Source organism: Oryctolagus cuniculus, chromosome 18 (assembly GCF_964237555.1).
Source record: "Oryctolagus cuniculus chromosome 18, mOryCun1.1, whole genome shotgun sequence".
Lineage (NCBI taxonomy): Eukaryota > Metazoa > Chordata > Mammalia > Lagomorpha > Leporidae > Oryctolagus > Oryctolagus cuniculus.
In genome coordinates, this window is record NC_091449.1 from 30,478,005 (window position 1) to 30,495,802 (window position 17,798).

At 43.2% G+C, this 17,798-nt stretch overlaps 2 protein-coding genes across 2 annotated transcripts in view; one reads left to right on the forward strand and one right to left on the reverse strand.

The window, feature by feature from the left end:
• Positions 1-7,027, reverse strand: part of VPS35 (VPS35 retromer complex component) — a 40,753-nt gene extending 33,726 nt beyond the window's left edge. The window contains exon 1 of the mRNA XM_008248381.4: positions 6,889-7,027. Coding sequence (XP_008246603.1) covers positions 6,889-6,891 — 3 coding nt within the window. The 5' untranslated portion in view covers positions 6,892-7,027. The remainder of the gene's footprint in view (positions 1-6,888) is intronic.
• Positions 7,025-17,425, forward strand: ORC6 (origin recognition complex subunit 6). The gene is made up of 7 exons (XM_002721560.5): positions 7,025-7,534; positions 8,692-8,821; positions 10,663-10,826; positions 11,042-11,131; positions 12,257-12,369; positions 13,435-13,503; positions 16,959-17,425. Exons 1-7 carry the CDS (start codon positions 7,470-7,472, stop codon positions 17,084-17,086), a joined length of 759 nt encoding a protein of 252 aa, XP_002721606.1. The 5' UTR covers positions 7,025-7,469; the 3' UTR covers positions 17,087-17,425.
• The last annotated feature ends 373 nt before the right edge of the window (positions 17,426-17,798 follow it).

Below are 17,798 nucleotides of genomic sequence, written 5' to 3' on the forward strand. Positions count from 1 at the left end.
CACCCACATTGAAGACCTCATGAAGTTCTGGGCTCCTGGCTTTGGCATGCCCTGGTCCTGCCCTTGCAGCCATCTGGAGAGTGAACCAGCAGTTGAAAAACCAATCTCTCTCTCTCTCTCTTTCTCCCTCCCTCCCCCCAACCCCATCACTCAGCATCTCAAAATAAACTTTTTGAATTATGCAGAATTCAAAATTTTTCTGCACCAAAATTAACTCATATTAACCTGTCATGTCTCAACAGTTTGAGGCCCTAAGAATAATATATCAGTTTGAAATAAGACATCAGAGAAACATGAGAGAGGGAGAAACAGAAAGAGATTTTCTACTCAGTGGTTCACTCCTCAAATGGTTGCTCCATCTAGGACCGAGCCAGGCTGATGCCAGGAGCCTGAACTCCACCCAGGTCTCCCATGTAGGTGGCGGGGTCCAAGTATGTGGGCCACCTTCCACTGCTTTCCCAGGTACATTAGCAGGGAGCAGGACTGCAAGTGGAGCAACTGAGACGCAAAGTGGTATTCATATGTAATGCTGGTGTCACAGGTGGCAGTTTAACCTGCTATGCCACAATGTCAGCCCCGATTTTTATCTTTTAATTTCATTTTTCTGCAAACCTTTTGAAGCCCTTCATGGCTGAAATTATTATTAATGACTAGTAGAAAATGATAAGGAGTACTCACATCACATAGCTCATTTCAAATACACAAATCTATTCTCTTTATCATCAGCAAAAATCCATTTGCAAAAGGAATTAGACCTCCCTGTCAGAAGTTAACCACTCTTTTATGCTGCATAAACAGTATCTAAGCCTCTACCATAGACTACATCATACTATAATTATAAATTTTGGTCATTTTTTATATCCTTGACCTGAAACATAATGGATACTCCATGAATGTTCAATACACAAATGAATAAATTTATTTTGCAATGTTTTTACATTATATGTTTAATTTCAATTTAGCCAAAGAATCAACAGAAAAATATATAAACAAACTGTGATATATATATATATAAAACAGAGTATTATTTAGCCATGAAATACTGACATGATATACAAATGAACCTAGATAACATTTTATATAAAAGAAGTCACACATAAAAAGGTCTCAAATTGTATGATAACACTTAAATGAAACATCTCTAATGAATAAATCATTCATAGAAACAGAGTAGACTGGTGGTTACCAGCAGCATGAGTGAGGGAGTAACTTGATGGGTATAGGCTTCCTTTTGAGGTGATGAAAATATTTTGGAACTAAACAGAAGAGGTGGTAATTGTACAATACTGCAAACATACTAAATGTTACTGATTGTTCACTTTCAAATAGATAACTTACGTAATACCTGTTTCACCTTTAAAAAAAAAAAAATTCCTAAAGATAGAATGTGTCCTATACAATGAGTTCCAAAGGCAGAGAGCAAAGGCTTACACAAACATGAAGGTAAAATTCAATCTGTTCCATTATCCAAGACAATCAAAACAAAAAAACTTCATTTTTGAGATTAACAATGAAACATAAGCTTCACAAAACATACTTCTAAACTAGAATAGTTTATTAAAACTGAAAACTCTCTTGACTTAATTTGGGGAAAAAATGAATTCAATAATAAGCAATGATGCCACACATCTCCGTTTATTTTTTTTCCTATGACAAACTGAGTTCCCATGCAACCACTGTTCCTCAGAAGTAAAAATAAATCTTAGAAAAAGATGCCTTTTAAACTTCACTTAAAGGAAACAATTTCTACAGAAACTCTACTAGCATAAAAAGCTGGTTTCATGGGTAAGGAAGCATTTAAGAATATTAACTTAATGAAATTTACAACTCTTCATGGTCTAGTCCCTTTAACTATAGTGAAACCAAGCTATCATTTGGATTTTAGTTTGGCTTCTAACCTCTTGATGTAATAGAGTTAACAGTAATTATAATCTGTGGATTTCACTAAGTTCAAAAGTTCAACTTAGCAATAAGTAATGATACATCAAAATATTTTTATATTTTTCTTACTGTAGTAAAAGTCATGAAATCTACATTTTAACCATCTTCAAGTGTACAGTTCAGTAGCAGTAAGTGCATTCACATTGTTGGACAGTTATCACCACCATCCACAAGCTCCTGGTGCCAGATCAGCCCAGCTCTGGCCTTTGTCGCCATTTGGGGAGTGAACCAGCAGATGGAAGACTTTTCTCACTGACTCTCCCTCTCTTTAACTCTGCCTCTCAAATAATTAACTCTATAAAACAAAAACAGAAACAAAAAAGACTAACTGCCACCTAGGCCAATCTACTTTCTTTCTCTGCTTTTGACTCTTCTAGTTACCTGATACAAATCAAATCACACAATATTTTTTCTTTTGTCTGGTTATTTCATTTAGCATACTGTCTTAAACACAGGCTATAAATGAAATAAAGCTATCATAAGGAAATGTACTTTTACATATTACTTAGACATATAGTTATACTACAAATGGCTATTTGTGTTTGTTTATTTGAGAGAGAGAGAGAGTATGCTCCCATCTGCCAATTTACTCCCCTAAATGGCCACAATAGCCCCTGACTGGGTGAGGCCAAAGCCAGGAGCTAGGAATACAATCCAGGTCTCCCACGCAGGTGGCAAGGACCCAATTATTTGAGCCATTACAGCTGCCTCCCTGGATCTGCAGGGAGCTAGAATCAAGAGCCAGAGGGGCTGGTGCTGTGGCACAGGTTAATCCTCCACCTGCGTGCCAGCATCCCATATGAACACTGGTTCTGGTACCAGCTGCTGCACTTCCAATCCAGCTCTCTGCTACAGCCTGGGAAAGCAGTGGAAGATGGCCCAGGCACTCGGGCCCCTGCACCCACATGGGAGACCTGGAAGAAGCTCCTTGCTCCTGGCTTCGGATAGGCTTAGCTCTGGCCATTGTGACCATTTCGGGAGTGAACCAGCAGAAGAAAGATCTTTCTCTCTCTCTCTCTGCCTCTGCCTCCCTGTAACTCTGCCTTTCAAATAAATAAATAAATCTTTAAAAAAAAAAAAAAAAAAAAGAGCCAGAGGACAGTATCAAATCCAGGCACTCAGATATGGGATGTGAGCATGTCCTAACTACTAGGCCAAATGCCCATCTCCAAATGTCTCTTCTAAGGGCTACTCTTGAGCCCCTTGCTGAGAAGTCTTGCATGTAGTAAGATCAACTATAGCATAATTTTCCATCACTAAATATAAGCCAGATAACCAACGTCTTCACACATGTGACACAGGTCTTCAATCTGCAAATGACTCTTTATCAGGTAAGAGAAAAATGTAAATATTAGAGAATCAAGATCAAAATAACATTTGTGATTTGCCCATTTTAGCTTGAGACCAGAAACAGCTTTTTTAAGTCTACACAGATACAAGGTACAGAGAAAAACAAAGACCATCATGAACTGATCACTGATAAAACCATTCTCCATTCAAACCACATGCTTTCTCCTCACCTTTTATAAAATAGGTATAATAAGAGTACTTGCATCAGGGCCGGTGCCGTGGCTCACTAGGCTAATCCTCTGCCTGCGGCACCGGCACCCCAGGTTCTAGTCCCAGTTGGGGCACTGGATTCTGTCCTGGTTGCTCCTCTTCCAGTCCAGCTCTCAGCTGTGGCCTGGGAAGGCAGTGGAGGATGGCCCAAGTGCTTGGGCCCTGCACCCGCATAGGAGACCAGGAGGAAGCACCTGGCTCCTGGCTTAGGGGGTGAACCAATGGAAGGAAGACCTTTCTCTCTGTCTCTCTCTGTCTAACTCTGCCTGTCAAAAAAAAAAAAAAAAAAAGTACTTGCATCACTGCTATGATAAATGAAATGACACAGGTAAAGCTCAAAAATGTGTCTAGCACTTAGTAGTAATCAAAAAGTGTTTGAATTGTTACTATATCCCTTTTTAGATACAAGCAATTGTCTACAGCCCTTTTTTTTTTTTTTTAAGATTTATTATTTGAAAGGCAGAGTTACAGAGAGGGAGAGACAGAGGCATCTGCTGGTTCACTCTTCAAACAGCCGCAATGCCCAGAGCATTGCCAATCTGAAGCCAGGAGCTTCTTCCAGGTCTCCCAGGCCAGTGCAGGGCCGAAGGATTTGGGCCATCTTCCACTGCTTTCCCAGGCCATAGGAGAGAGCTGGATCAGAAGTGGAGCAGCCGGGACATGACCTGGCACCCATATGGGATGCCAACACCACAGGTGACAGCTTTACCTGCTACACCACAGCACTGGCCCCTGTCTACAGCCATCTTAGCAGCCTATTTCTTGGTCAATTTCCCTGCTCATATGCTATAGATGTAATCTGACAATACAACACAAATCAATCATACAGGGGCTGGCACTGTGGTGCAGTAGGTTAATCCTCCGCCTGCGGTGCCGGCATCCTATATGGGTGCCGGTTCTAGTCCCAGCTGCCCCTCTTCCAATCCAGCTCTCTGCTGTGGCCTGGGAAAGCAGTAGAGGATGGCTCAAGTGCTTGAGCCCCTGCACCCATGTGGGAGACTGGGAGGAAGCACCTGGCTCCTGGCTTCAGATTGGCACAGTTGCAGCCGTTGCAGCCATCTGGGGAGTGAACCAAGGGAAGGAAGACCTTTCTCTGTGTCTCTCACTCACTGTCTGTAACTCCACCTCTCAAATAAATAAATAAAATCTTAAAAAGAAAAAAAGTTGTTATTCTTAATACCTCTACACAAAGGCATATAAAAATCAATCATATAATGTAAACTAATCTCACAAAGACAATTATTATGTTAAGGAAACGATGATTTGGCACAAATTAACAACCGAAACAGGGGGAATTAAAGAGATGCAGTGGGAACTTCAATACCAGACTGGAACTAATTTACCAATACTTCTCCCGAGGAGTCCTGTGGTAGGGCACACCATGCACATTCACTCCTATGGCTTCATTAATGGAAATACTCTTTCTTCTCCACGGGAGCCTCAGTTCCCAAATTACTTCCTATGGTCTTTACCAAGCTCCCTAAGCAAAACTCTTTCTCTCTCCCTCCAAGACCCCAAAGCACCAAGTTGACAGTGCAAGTAAAGCAATCTTCACATCATGTGACCGTAAGTTCCACAGGCATGTCTTCCCAAGTGAACTGTGAAGTTTGACCACATTTGCAATCAGTGCCTAGCACAATCTATAACACTGAAGGCACACGGATATTTGATGGACTGAACTGGATCCTAGAATTTTAGGAATGGAAAGGGCCAAAGAGGCCAACACTTGTTTTCAGATGTAAAAATGAGATTCAAACAAGACTGAGTGACTGCCGTTTGTGACAGGTCTGATACCCAGTTTACCTTTCCCAATAAAATTTATGAGGACAATACTGTGTCTGGCTTACTGCTCCAAACTGGTTTACCTATTTCAGAACTGGGGTGTGTAACAGAATTTCAATTAAGTGCTTTTCATTACAAAACCCTATAAAAGCAGAGAAACATACAAATCCTAAAGTTAAGTTTTTTAGTTAACTTATTTGAAAGGTAGAGATACAAAGAGACAGAGAGGTCTTCATCTGCTGGTTCACTCCCCAAATGGCCACAACAGCCAGAGGTGGACCAATCCGAAGCCATGAGACTGGAGCTTCTTCTGGGTTTCCTACACAGGTGTAGAGGCCCAAGGACTTGAGCCATCTTCTCCTGCTTTCCCAGGCCATAGCAAAGAGCTGGATCAGAAGTAGAACAGCCAGGACTTGAACTGGTGCCCATACGGGATGCCACACTACAGATGGCAGCCTTACTCACTACACCACAGCACTGGCACTAAAGTTAAATTTTTATACTAGTCTTATATCAATTCCCAATTGTAAAAATTCTTGAGAAATAAGTAAAATCACTTTGTATGGCAACCTAAAGAACTATACATCAAACATTTAGTTGCTTTCTGGAATTAACAACCTGTTTCCAGGCTTACGGAAGCCTGTCTGCAAAGTGAATAATGAGATAATTAAAACTGACATACAGTACACCATCATCCAAAACCATTATTTACCCAGTGCAGATTATGTCAAATGCTCATAAAAAGCAAGTGACAACTTGCCTTTGTGGCGACTAGACACAAGCATTCACATTTTTAGGAAGTTCAAGTTTATTGGCCAACAGCCACACCACGATGTGCTGCCATTAAGAAGAGGTTTTCAAGTGACTATTCCAGCAAGTGAAATTCTTGGATTCCATCAATGGGGAAAACAAGAGCGCCAGGATGCCCAATGAACAAACGCTAAAGGAAACAAGCATTCTCCTTTCCGACTGTCAGGATTAGTGGAAGACTGCATGAATCCTTCCCGGAAAATCACGAAAGCAGGTCCCTGGAATCCGCGGACAAACTCGGCAGCCTACGGGGTCTAAGCGCCCAAGAAAGGCCGGCACACTTTGCGGCCCCTCCGGGACGAATTTCTTGCACAGGAAAAGGCGAGTGGCCAATGGAGCACAACTAACTGAGCACAAAGGTGGAAACGCAACATCTGGGCGGGTCCCGGCGCCACCTCCAAGCCTCAGGCCCTCCGCATGCCCCCGACCCGGCCGGACGCTCGGACCTGGGACTCTGGCTTCCCTCCTGACAGAGAGGTGGCCGGTTCCACTGAGAGGCGGCCTCAGGCCTTTTAAGGACCCTCCAAAGCCTACGGGTCGATACAGCCTCTCGGTTCTCTCTCTGTCTCAGATAAACGGCCGCAGCCAGGAGCCGCCGCCCACCCCTGCCCGGATCCGCCTGCTCGCGGCCTTCCGCGGCCTGTCCCCTATCCCGCAGGCCAAGTCGAGCTGGTCTTAGCCCCGATCCGGCCGCAGGGACTCCCCTCCCCACCCTCGGGGCTCCAGGGTAACGAGAGCCAACAAGGGCTGCAAGAGAAGGCTAGGCAGGGAATCTGCCAACCCTTCAGCACTCACCATGGCGACTCCCCCGAGCCTGCTGCAAGCAGCACCTACCCCGCGCGGAACCTCCCGCGGTCAGGTGACGCTGCGGCCCCTTGAAGCCCCGCCCTCTCTAGCCCCGCCTTCCAGCCGGGGAGACAGCTCCTCCATTGGACCGCTTCTAGGAACCCAAGTCTCGCGTGTTTATTGTCCCCTGCCACTTAACGCTGGACTGACAGGCTTGGGCTCCAGCCGGTCTGTTCACACGATGTGACAATAGGCCGTGTGTTTCAAGGCAGGGGCGATCTCTCCAGGGCACATACGAGACAGAAGGAGGGAAAGGCACTGTTAAGCGAGTTTCTCAAGAAGGAAGGAATTTAAGGAGGGGGAGCCGCCCTCCGCGTTGGCTACATCCGCCTTTTCGAGAGCACTTGTGGTGCGCAAGCGCAGGATAAAGAACAGGATTGGGTTCTCAGCCGGAGGCAACCTCTCATTCCAACCAATCAGAGTGCGCAAGGGGCTGGGCCTGGTTGCCACTGGCCGACGCCGCGTCTGCGCGCGGGTTTCGTCGTGCGGCTGGCGTTCGCGCGAGTGCTTCGTCTTTTAGAGTCAGTGCCATGGGATCCGGGCTCCTCGAACGCCTAGCCCCGCGGCTGGGCCTCTCCGATCCCGACCTGCTGAGGTGAGTCTGGCTGCGCACACCCGGGTGGGGCCCCAGCCTCGCGGCCGTGGGCTCTCAGGCGAGGCGCGCCCCCTCCTGCCTGACAGGCAGTGCGGGAGAGACGGGGTGCGCCGGGGCTCGGCGGGATTTAGGCTCAGCTTCAGGGAAAACTTCCTAGCCGTAGGTTTCTGTAAGCTGACAAGAAAGGGCATGTGAAGACGAGGTCTGGGGGATGCTCGGCAGTAGGAAAAGGAGCGAGTCGGGGAACGTCCATCGGTCCGCAGCCCCCTGTTGAGGGCGCGTTGACAGCGATGAACCAGGCGGACCCTGTGGGAGTCCCCGCCTGCAGTGGCAGAAACTGCGGAGGGCACTCATTAAACCAGAGGTGGGCAGCAGTGCGGCCTGGCGGCTGCCTTCAACAAGATTTCAAAACGGCCTCGAAGGTGGAGCCGGCAGCTATGGGAAGACGTGGCCGGACCGGCCGGGAGAGAGACGGCGGTCTGCGAAAGCCTTGTTACGGGAAAGATCTCTGCGGGATCCAGGGTTCGAAATGAAGCCCTTGTAGCTAAAGCGTGGGTGCCTCAGCAGTCAGCCAGGTCTGGGGAGGGAAGGAAAAGACCACCTCTTAAAAAAATGCGAAGCCAGACCTCCTGCCCTCGGTCGGCGCGTGGAACAGCCATTCCCAGCGGTTCCTAGCCCACCACGGCTGGCAGCGTCTTGGCACTTGTTAGAAATACGAGTTCTTGGGCCCCACCCCAGGCCTGCTGATCAGAAACGGGATGGGAGCCGGCCGGCCACTTTCACACGCCCCCGAGGTGTTTGCTGGATGCCTAAAGTTTGAGAACCGCTGATTTGAAGGAAGGGGAAAAGCAGGAGCCCCGGTCTAACCTGCCTGCCTCTGTGATTGTTCATGCTCGTCCTAGCAGTGCAAGGACAGAAGGGTTGCTTTATGGGGGACTTGATCGCACTTTTGCCAGAAACCTCTTGAGCTCAGTGATGCCTGGGATCTGGGTGCTGGTTCTGTGTCCGAGAGCTTCCTCTCCCGAGAGATGTCTCTTCATTCCCATGCCTGGATAAACGTGCACGGTAGTTGGGCTCAGGATGAAGTCCAGCAGGCTGTAGTTACTGGGTAAACTTCGGGAAAAGAGTGTTGGTGAACACATCGCCTTTGTAACTAGGAAAGCAGAGGAGTACTTACGACTGTCCCAGTTGAAGTGTGTTGGCCTCTCTGCCCATACCACCGAAACCAGCAATGCCGTCATGTGCCTGGACCTCGCAGCTTCCTGTATGAAGTACCCCTTGGACAGGGTAAGCAGATCCTTTGGAATATCTTGTACTCCAGTGCAACACTGAACTTGAACATTTTACATTTTGATTATTAGTTGGACTATTTTGTTTTGATTTTTTGGTGGGGAAGGAGGACAGGGAGAGATCGTCCATCTGTTCATTTACTCACCCTGGCTATTATTAGAATCATTTTGTTAAGTTGGAAAAATTTTTGTTTTTGGCATTATTCTCTTTATAATCTAACCACCTCTTTCTTTTTACTAGAGGTCATCTTTCACACTTCTCTAGCTCATTCTCCTTAAGCGCGCATTTTAAAACTCATGTATGTTTCCTTCCCCGTCACAGAGAACAGGCTTAGTCAGGAAGAATTGTATGTTGGGACCAAATGTCAAGCTGTTTCCTCACCATTTAATTGAGGATAAAAATATCCATTTCACAGGATTATTATGAGGATTAAGCAATATGCTGTATATAACATACCTAATAGTACCTGTGTCACAGTGGATACACTTACCTAAAAACCAAGCTTTATTGGCCTCCCATTCCCTTACCATCAGATTCTGCAGCCTCTCTTGAACCCAGACCTAAAGCTACAGTATTCACTAACAGACCACGTACTTCAGTGACTCATGGCTTTGTAAATACAACACCTTTCTTATCATAGAATGCTCTTCCAGCAAGTGCCTGTGTGTCTTATGTGACCCTACCTTGCAGTGACATCCTCTGTGAAGCTGTCCGTAAGTCACTGGTTTCCCATGGGTGTTGATCTGTTTCTTGGTTCCTTGCTCTCTCCCTTTCCCCTTCTATACACGGCCCTCCTCACTCTCGCTGCTTGCCTCCTTCCTTTTCCAAATAAATTGCACATTGGCACCTTTGTTGAAAACATAATTAACCATCTATGAGTCTCCCATGTTTTTTTTTATTTTTTTTATTTTTTTTTATTTTTATTTTTTGACAGGCAGAGTGGACAGTGAGAGAGAGAGACAGAGAGAGAAAGGTCTTCCCTTGCCGTTGGTTCACCCTCCAATGGCCGCCGCGGCCAGCGCGCTGCGGCCGGCACACCGCGCTGATCCGATGGCAGGAGCCAGGAGCCAGGTGCTTTTCCTGGTCTCCCATGGGGTGCAGGGCCCAAGCACCTGGGCCATCCTCCACTGCACTCCCTGGCCACAGCAGAGGGCTGGCCTGGAAGAGGGGCAACCGGGACAGAATCCGGCGCCCCAACCGGGACTAGAACCCGGTGTGCCGGCGCCGCTAGGCGGAGGATTAGCCTAGTGAGCCGCGGCGCCGGCCCCATGTTTTTTTTTAATTCACAACTTGACTAAGTTAATACTAGGTGATAATTTAAATTTGTCTCCTCAAAAGCAATACTTAATTCTACTTGACGTGTTTATGATTCTGACTAAATGAAGCTAAATGAAGTCATTTAAGGTAAAGGGACTTGCCATAGAATTAATTTTGAAGAGGTTTTTTTTTTTTTTTTTTTTTTTTTTTGGATTTATTTTTTATTTATCCGAAAGGCAGAGTTACAGAGAGTAGAGGAGAGAGAGATCGGCCATCCACTGGTTTACTCCCAAAATGGCCAGGCCTAAGCCAGGAGCCTAGAGCTTCTTCAGGTTCTATAGTGGGTGTGGGAGCCCAAGGACTTAGGCCACCTTCTGCTGCCTTCCCAGGCACATTAGCAGGGAGCTGGATTAGAAGTGGAGCAGCCAGGTCTTGAACTAGAGCCCATATGGGATACCAGCGTCACACTCAGAGGCTTAACACCAGCCCCAATTTTGAAGAGTTGATACCACTTATTAAATAAGTATTTAAGGATACTAATATATGAAAGCTATGATTTATGTGTATGTTTCTTTTCAAAGGCTTATCTAATTAAACTTTCTGGTTTGAACAAGAAGATGTATCAGAGCTGTCTTAAATCTTTTGAGTGTTTACTGGGCTTGAATTCAAATATTGGAATCAGAGACCTAGCAGTACAGTTTAGCTGTACAGAAGCAGTGAACATGGCTTCAAAGATACTGCAAAGGTATGAGAAATAAAGAGCCTTAATTGAAAATTTATACTGATAAAGCAAAATTGTCTACTGTTCTATTCTGGTTAATTTTCTGTCTTAAATAATAGGCCAGAGTGACAGCACATATCTCATGTGTTGTAAAAGCTTGTAAGTTTTGATTTGCATTTTCAGTTCTTTCTGTGGTTATATTTTCTGACAAATAATTCTGTAAAATGCCTGTCACTTAGGTATGAATCCAGTCTTCCTCAGACACAGCAAGTAGATCTTGATTTGTCCAGGCCGCTTTTCACCACTGCTGCAGTACTCTCAGCGTGCAAGTAAGTGTTCCTTTAACATTCAGGAAAGTGGGTTTTTTTTAATTCTCAAAGAATACTTTAATTTAATTGATTTTCAACTCAGAGCACGTTTTCCCCTATAAATAACATTAAGAATAGTGGCCAAGTGACCACATTCTCAGTTTATCCCATAATGTAGCTGACAACTTGGAAATAGTATTGCCACAGATCACTTTGCCAACTGCTAGCTATATACATAAACTGAGTATTCAGAGTCTTTTATAAGTGTTGAAGTCTGTCATTAAAACAGTGGTAATATGTGATTTTTTGCAAATACTACAGAAGTTCTGACAAGTAATTTATAAAACATTGCAATATTCTTTACCTAAATCTTAAGGTTGTATGTTATCTATATGGAAACTGAAGTTGTCTTTTTTATCTTCCCAGAAAACATAGAAACCAAAATTCAGTTGGCCTTTAAAGAATGGGTTTCTCACTACCCAGCCATTAATTTTGGTATGCTTAGCTCTGTTACCTACATACTTAAGAGTGATTCATTGATATTTGTAGAAAATGTCCCTTTAATTCAACAAAGGTGTGTGTACATAGGGAGAGAAGAAGGCTATTTTAGAAACCAGTGAGAACGGTCAAGTAACCCCTTTTGAAATCATTACACTGAGCATAAAAGGTCTACACAGATCTGTTACCCTGAATAAGAAGTTTGTTTTGTGTTTTTTATTAGTGCTTCCTGGGGAGCATTATTAGGAGGGTTTGGGAGGTGGTCCCTCCCACTCCCAGGCTGAAAGTATTTCGGCACCATGGATTAAGATGCTGTGATTGTTGTTCAGCAAATTAGAAACATCTGCGATTTATTAAAAAGCATTCCAAAAGGCATGAAGGACTACAACAAATGTTTTTTCTGTGCTCCGTTATAAAACAGATCCCACATGCATTTTAACTCTCTTGATCCAATAAGTGATGAAATAAAGAGCTTACAAAAGCAGATTTGTATGCTATACCTGATGACATGCTTGGAATAAAGGAAGCACTAGATAGTTGGGAGCCCTTAACAAAGTGTGGATAAGAAAGGAAATAGGTTAATAATCTGTTTGACCAGACAGGAAAACTATATTGGCCTTGAGAAAACCAATTTATAATCTTTTGTAGGATTCTAAAACTGAAAGTGGATAAAAACAAAATGGTAGCTGCATCTGGTGTAAAAAAAGCCATATTTGACCGACTGTGTAAACAATTAGAGAAGATTGGACAACAGATTGACAGTGAGTATTATATAATTTAAAAATGTGTCATTTGAGAATGTAAAAGCCAGGGCCAGCGTTGTGACATAGTAGGTTAAGCTTCTGCCTGCCGTGCCAGCATCCAATATGGGCACTGGTTTCCCAGCTGCTCCTCTTCTGATCCAGCTCTCTGCTATGGCCTGGGAAAGCAGTGGAAGATGGCCCAAGTGCTTAGGTCCCTGTATCCATGTGAGAGACCCGGAAGAAACTCCTAGCTCCTGGTTTCAGATTGGCCAAGCTCCAGCTGTTGTAGCCATTTGGCAAGTGAACCAGTGGATAGAAGAACTCTCTCTCTCTCTGTCTCTCTCTCTCTGTAACTCTGCCTCTCAAATAAATAAATAGACCTTTTAAATACAAAGAAAATGTAAAAGCCAAGTTGTTTGTTTTAAGATTTATTTATTTATTTGAAAGGCAGAATTAGAGACAGGCAGAGAGAGAAATTTTATGGGACTGGGCCAGGCTGAAGCCAGGAGCATCATCTGGGTGTCTCATGGTGGGTGCAGGGTCCCAACTTGGGCCATCTTCTGCTGCTGCTTTCTCAGGCACATTAGCAAGGAACTAGATTGGAAGTGGAGCATCCAGGATTCGAACCAGCACCCATATGGGATTCCAGTGCCACAGGTGGCAGCTGTACCTGCTATACCACAGTATCAGTCCCAGTGTACATACATGCATTAGTTGCTTTCTGAATTCTGTATAAATTTAATGGAAGCCAGTTTTTTAGTAAGAAAATTTACTTTTCTTTTTTACAAATAAAGTAGCCTGGTAATTTTTTTTAACTTATGAATCCATTCCTGGAAAATAGATTCTGTTTTTAACATACTGTAATGTAGCTGCCGGCCTCCATATACAGAGGCTAGAATAGAGGTAATTCTCAAGTCTGGCAAGAGAAGCCCAAGTAAAGAAGAGGACAAGATATTTGCCTTCTCTTTATCCTAGCTATTGGTCAGTCAAGGTTTCTAATTTTTATGTGTGATCTAAAATATGCCCAAATATTAAAATTGAGAATAGGAGACAAATTAACCTTGATAACACCTTTTCTTGTAGGAGAACCTGGAGATTTAGCTGCTCCACCACAGAAAAAACAGAAAGCAGTGGATGAATTGCCAGCAAAGAGTAAGTCTTAGTAACGCTACTGATAGCTGAAATTAGTGTGGTGGGATTAGTGCCGTGAACACCTCTGTACCACTTGAGCAGCTTGCCTGACAAGAATCGTTTTTTTGCTGCTGTTGTTTTTTTAATTTGAGAGGCAGAGACAGACAGATGGAGAGAGGGAGCTCCCAAATGCCTGCAATGACCAGGCTAGGCAGAGGCTTCATGGCTGAAGTCAGAACCAGGGACTCAGCCTAGTCTCCCATGCGGGTAGCAGGAATCCAGCCATTTGAACCATCTCTGCTGCCTCCCTGAGTCTGCGTTAGCAAAAAAGCTGGAATTGGGAGCCAAAACCATGAATCAAACCCAGATATTCAGTGTGAAAAGTAAGTGTCTTAACTTGCATCTTAATCATTAGGCTAAACACCAGTCCTGAGAGTCAAGTTTTAAATAAATCATGATTATTGATCATTTGATAAGACCATTTTTCTAAGTAGTTCTGAGTGGTCATGACAGAAGTATTATGTTATTAAGAATATGTCTGAAGACAAACTACTTGGGTTCAAATCTTTAACACTGTGAAAAGAACTTCAAACACATTTGATACTTTAGTTTATAAGAGCGATGAATCATTTGTGGATTAGGTAGCACTTAGACCTGAAAGAGGATCAGAGAGCTCCCTCCATCCAGCAACATGAGCAGCTATCTCTTACAGACCAAACTTGAGCTTTTGTAGACTAAATAGGAAGCAGGACAGAAATCACCTGATTAACTATGGCGAGGCATATGCTTTATTTGGGCATGGTCTGATGGGAGGTCCTTAGTTACAGGGTTTTGGCTGTTTATGATTTGCAGAGGTGCATTTTTTTGTTGTTTTTATTTTCCATCATAGCTACTGTTAGGAAAAGAGTTGCAGATTGGTGCCTCCTCACATGGGGTACCATAAATTAGGAAAAGAGGCTCAGAATAGAGAGGAGGCAGTGTACGAATTTACAGCCAGACTGAATTATTCAGAGAAAATAAATTTGTAGAGGTGGGTGACTAACTGCCCGCTTACACATTGATGGAACACATGGAAGAAGACCCTGACCCCAGGGGCCCAGCCTTTTTATATTTTAGGAGGGCTAGGGATGGGGGTGGGGTAGGGAGCAGCAGGCAGAGGGGAATTCCTGGAACTGGTCTTTCAAGTGTTGGAGCAACTGGTTTTTCAGGTGGCCCCTGGGGGTGGGGTATGAAGGCAATAGGGTATGAGACCTAATTGAGATTCAAGGGCAAGGAATACATTCCAATGTTTCTCTCTTTTGGGCAATGAGGGAGAATGGCTGAGGCTTATGTCTTTGTTCCATCAGCGACAAATAATGTTTCCTTGTTAGTTCCAGTTTGCTCATGTGAAGAGCTGCAGCTACAGAGACCCTCAGATTAATGGTCTCCTATTTATCACTACCTGTTAGCTTGTGATTTTTTTAAAAAGCTAGCCTCATTTTCCTAATCTATAAAATATGATTTTTTTAAAAGATTTATTTATTTATTTACTTGAAAGTCAGAGTTACACAGAGCAAGAAGGAGAGGCAGAGGCAGATCTTCCATCTGCTGGTTCACTTCCTGGTTATCCAATCCAAAGCCAGGAGCCAGGAGCTTCTTCCAGGTCTCCCACACAGATGCATGGGCCCAAGGGCTTGAGCCATCTTCCACTGCTTTCCCAGGCCATAGCAGAGAGCTGATTGTAAGTGGAGCAGCCAGGACTCAAACAGCGCCCATATGGGAGGCCAGCACTGCAGGTGGCAGCTTTCACCGCTAAGCCACAGCACCAGCCCCAGCCCCAAAATAAGATTAGTGTTAGCACCCACCTCATAGTATTGTAGTGATGGTTAAAGTGCTTAGTTCTGTGCCTATCAAGATCAAAATAAGTGCTTGATAAATGTTAACTAGTATTAGATGTCTTGGAATTCTTAGTCCCTATTATATTAATTAGTTAAATACTTCAGGCAAGTTTACTTTTTTATTTCATTTGTAAACATAAAAATTTTAAGATTACTTTTTTTTTTAGAAAACTTATTTAATAAATATAGATTTCAAAAGTACAAATTTTGGGTTATAGCGGCTTTTCCCCCCATAACCACCCTCCCACCCGCAACTATTCCATCTCCTACTCCCTCTCCCATCCCATTCCTCATTAAAATTCATTTTTAATTAGCTTTATATACAGAAGATCAACTTAGTATATACCAAGTAAAGATTTCAACAGATTGCACCCACCCAGACACACAAAGGATAAAGTACTGTTTGAATACTACTAGTTTTACTGTTAATTCAGATAGTACAACACATTAAGGACAGAGATCCTACATGGGGAGTTAAGTGCACAGTGACTCCCGTTGTTGATTTAACAATTGACATTCTTATTTATGACGTCAGTAATCACCCAAGGCTCTTGTCATTAGCTGCCAAGGTTATGGCTCTTGAGTTCACATACTCTTATTTAGACAAGGCCATAATCAAAGTAGAAGTTCTCTCCTCCCTTCACAGAAAGATACATCCTTCTTTGATGGCCCTTTATTTCCACTGGGATCTCACAGAGATCTTTCATTTAGTTATTGTTTTTTGTTTGTTTGTTTGTTTGTTTTGCCACAGTGTCTTGGCTTTCCATGCCTGAGAAACTCTCATGGGCTTTTTAGCCAGATCCAAATGCCTTAAGGGCTAATTCTGAGGCCAGAGTGCTGTTTAGGGTATTTGCCATTCTATGAGTCTGCTGTGTATCCTGCTTCCCATGTTGGGTCATTCTCTCCTTTTTAATTCTGTCGGTTATTATTAGCAGACACTGTTCTTATTTATGAGATCCCTTTGACACTTAATCCTGTCTTTATGATCAATTATGAACTTACACTGATCACTTTAGTAAGATGGCATTGGTACATGCCAACTTAATGGGATTTGGAGTCCCATGGCACATTTTTAGCTCTACCATTAGGGGTAAGTGAGCATGTGCCAAATTGTACATCTCCCTCTCTTATTCCTACTCTTATTTTTAACAGGGATCAATTTTCAGTTAACTTTAAGCACCTAAGAATAATTGTGTTTTAATTAAATGATATTTAATTAAAATGGTATTAAGTAGAAAAAGAAAATACTAAAAAGAATAAAATAGTAAACTGTTCCTTGACCGTCAGGACAAGGGCTGATCAAGTCATTGTTCCTCAAAGTGTCAATTTCACTTCTACAAGTTTCCTTTTAGGTGCTCAGTTAGTTGTCACAGATCAGGGAGAACATAGGATATTTGTCCCTTTGGGACTGGCTTATTTCACTCAGCATGATGTTTTCCAGATTCCTCCATTTTGTTGCAAATGACCGGATTTCATTTTTTTTACCACTGTGTAGTATTCTATAGAGTACATATTGCCATAATTTCTTTATCCAGTCTTCTGTTGCTGGGCATTTAGGTTGATTCCATGTTAAGATTACTTTTGATAATTTTCTTTCAGAAACAGAGAAGATAGTAGAGACCTCACACAAACCACAGAAAGATGAAGACTTGACACAGGATTATGAAGAATGGAAAAGGAAGATTTTGGAAAATGCTGCCATTGCTCAAAAGGCTATAGCAGAGTGATTTCAGTTTCCAAAGACTATTGCCTTAAAAGCAAAGAAGCTAACACAAGGGCTGATGTGTGGGCAGTATGCTGACCCTTAACATCGTAATGGGTCAACCACAGTGCCTCACTTGACCTGGGCTTCCCACAGGTCTGTGCCCTACTACAAAATTAGATTGGAGCCACTTTGCTTTTTTGTTTTGTTTTAAGCAAAAGGCAGTGTCCTTCCCTATCTGCAGTGTGAAATATGTGCTGAATGGAATCTTACAGATTTAAGTCTTTATGTAGGCTTTTTGGTTTGACTAAATCGATGTGTTGTTGTACAGACTAAGTTAATAAATGTCATTTTTTATATGCAAGTTGCACTTGTCAGTTTGGAGGAATCTTTGATGGGCTGAAGTCTGTCCACTCTAGTAGGGAAAAACCCACATTCATGTACACTAAGCTCATTACTCACCAGAGCACAAATTTGTGTCAGACTCTGGGCTTAAAACTGTGGTCACCCACTTACCACCTGTGAAACTTTGAGCAAATTAGTCACCTTCTTTATGCCTCTTCTGTAAAATAAATAGGAACAAAAATTATACTACCTTAGATAATTTGGAGAAGTATCTGAAGTAATACATGCAAAGCATTCAGCATAGTACTGCTGTAAGTATTCTATAAATATTAGAATACAGAGTTACACATGGAGGTCTTGCATAAAGAATTACCCATTAGCACCATATTATG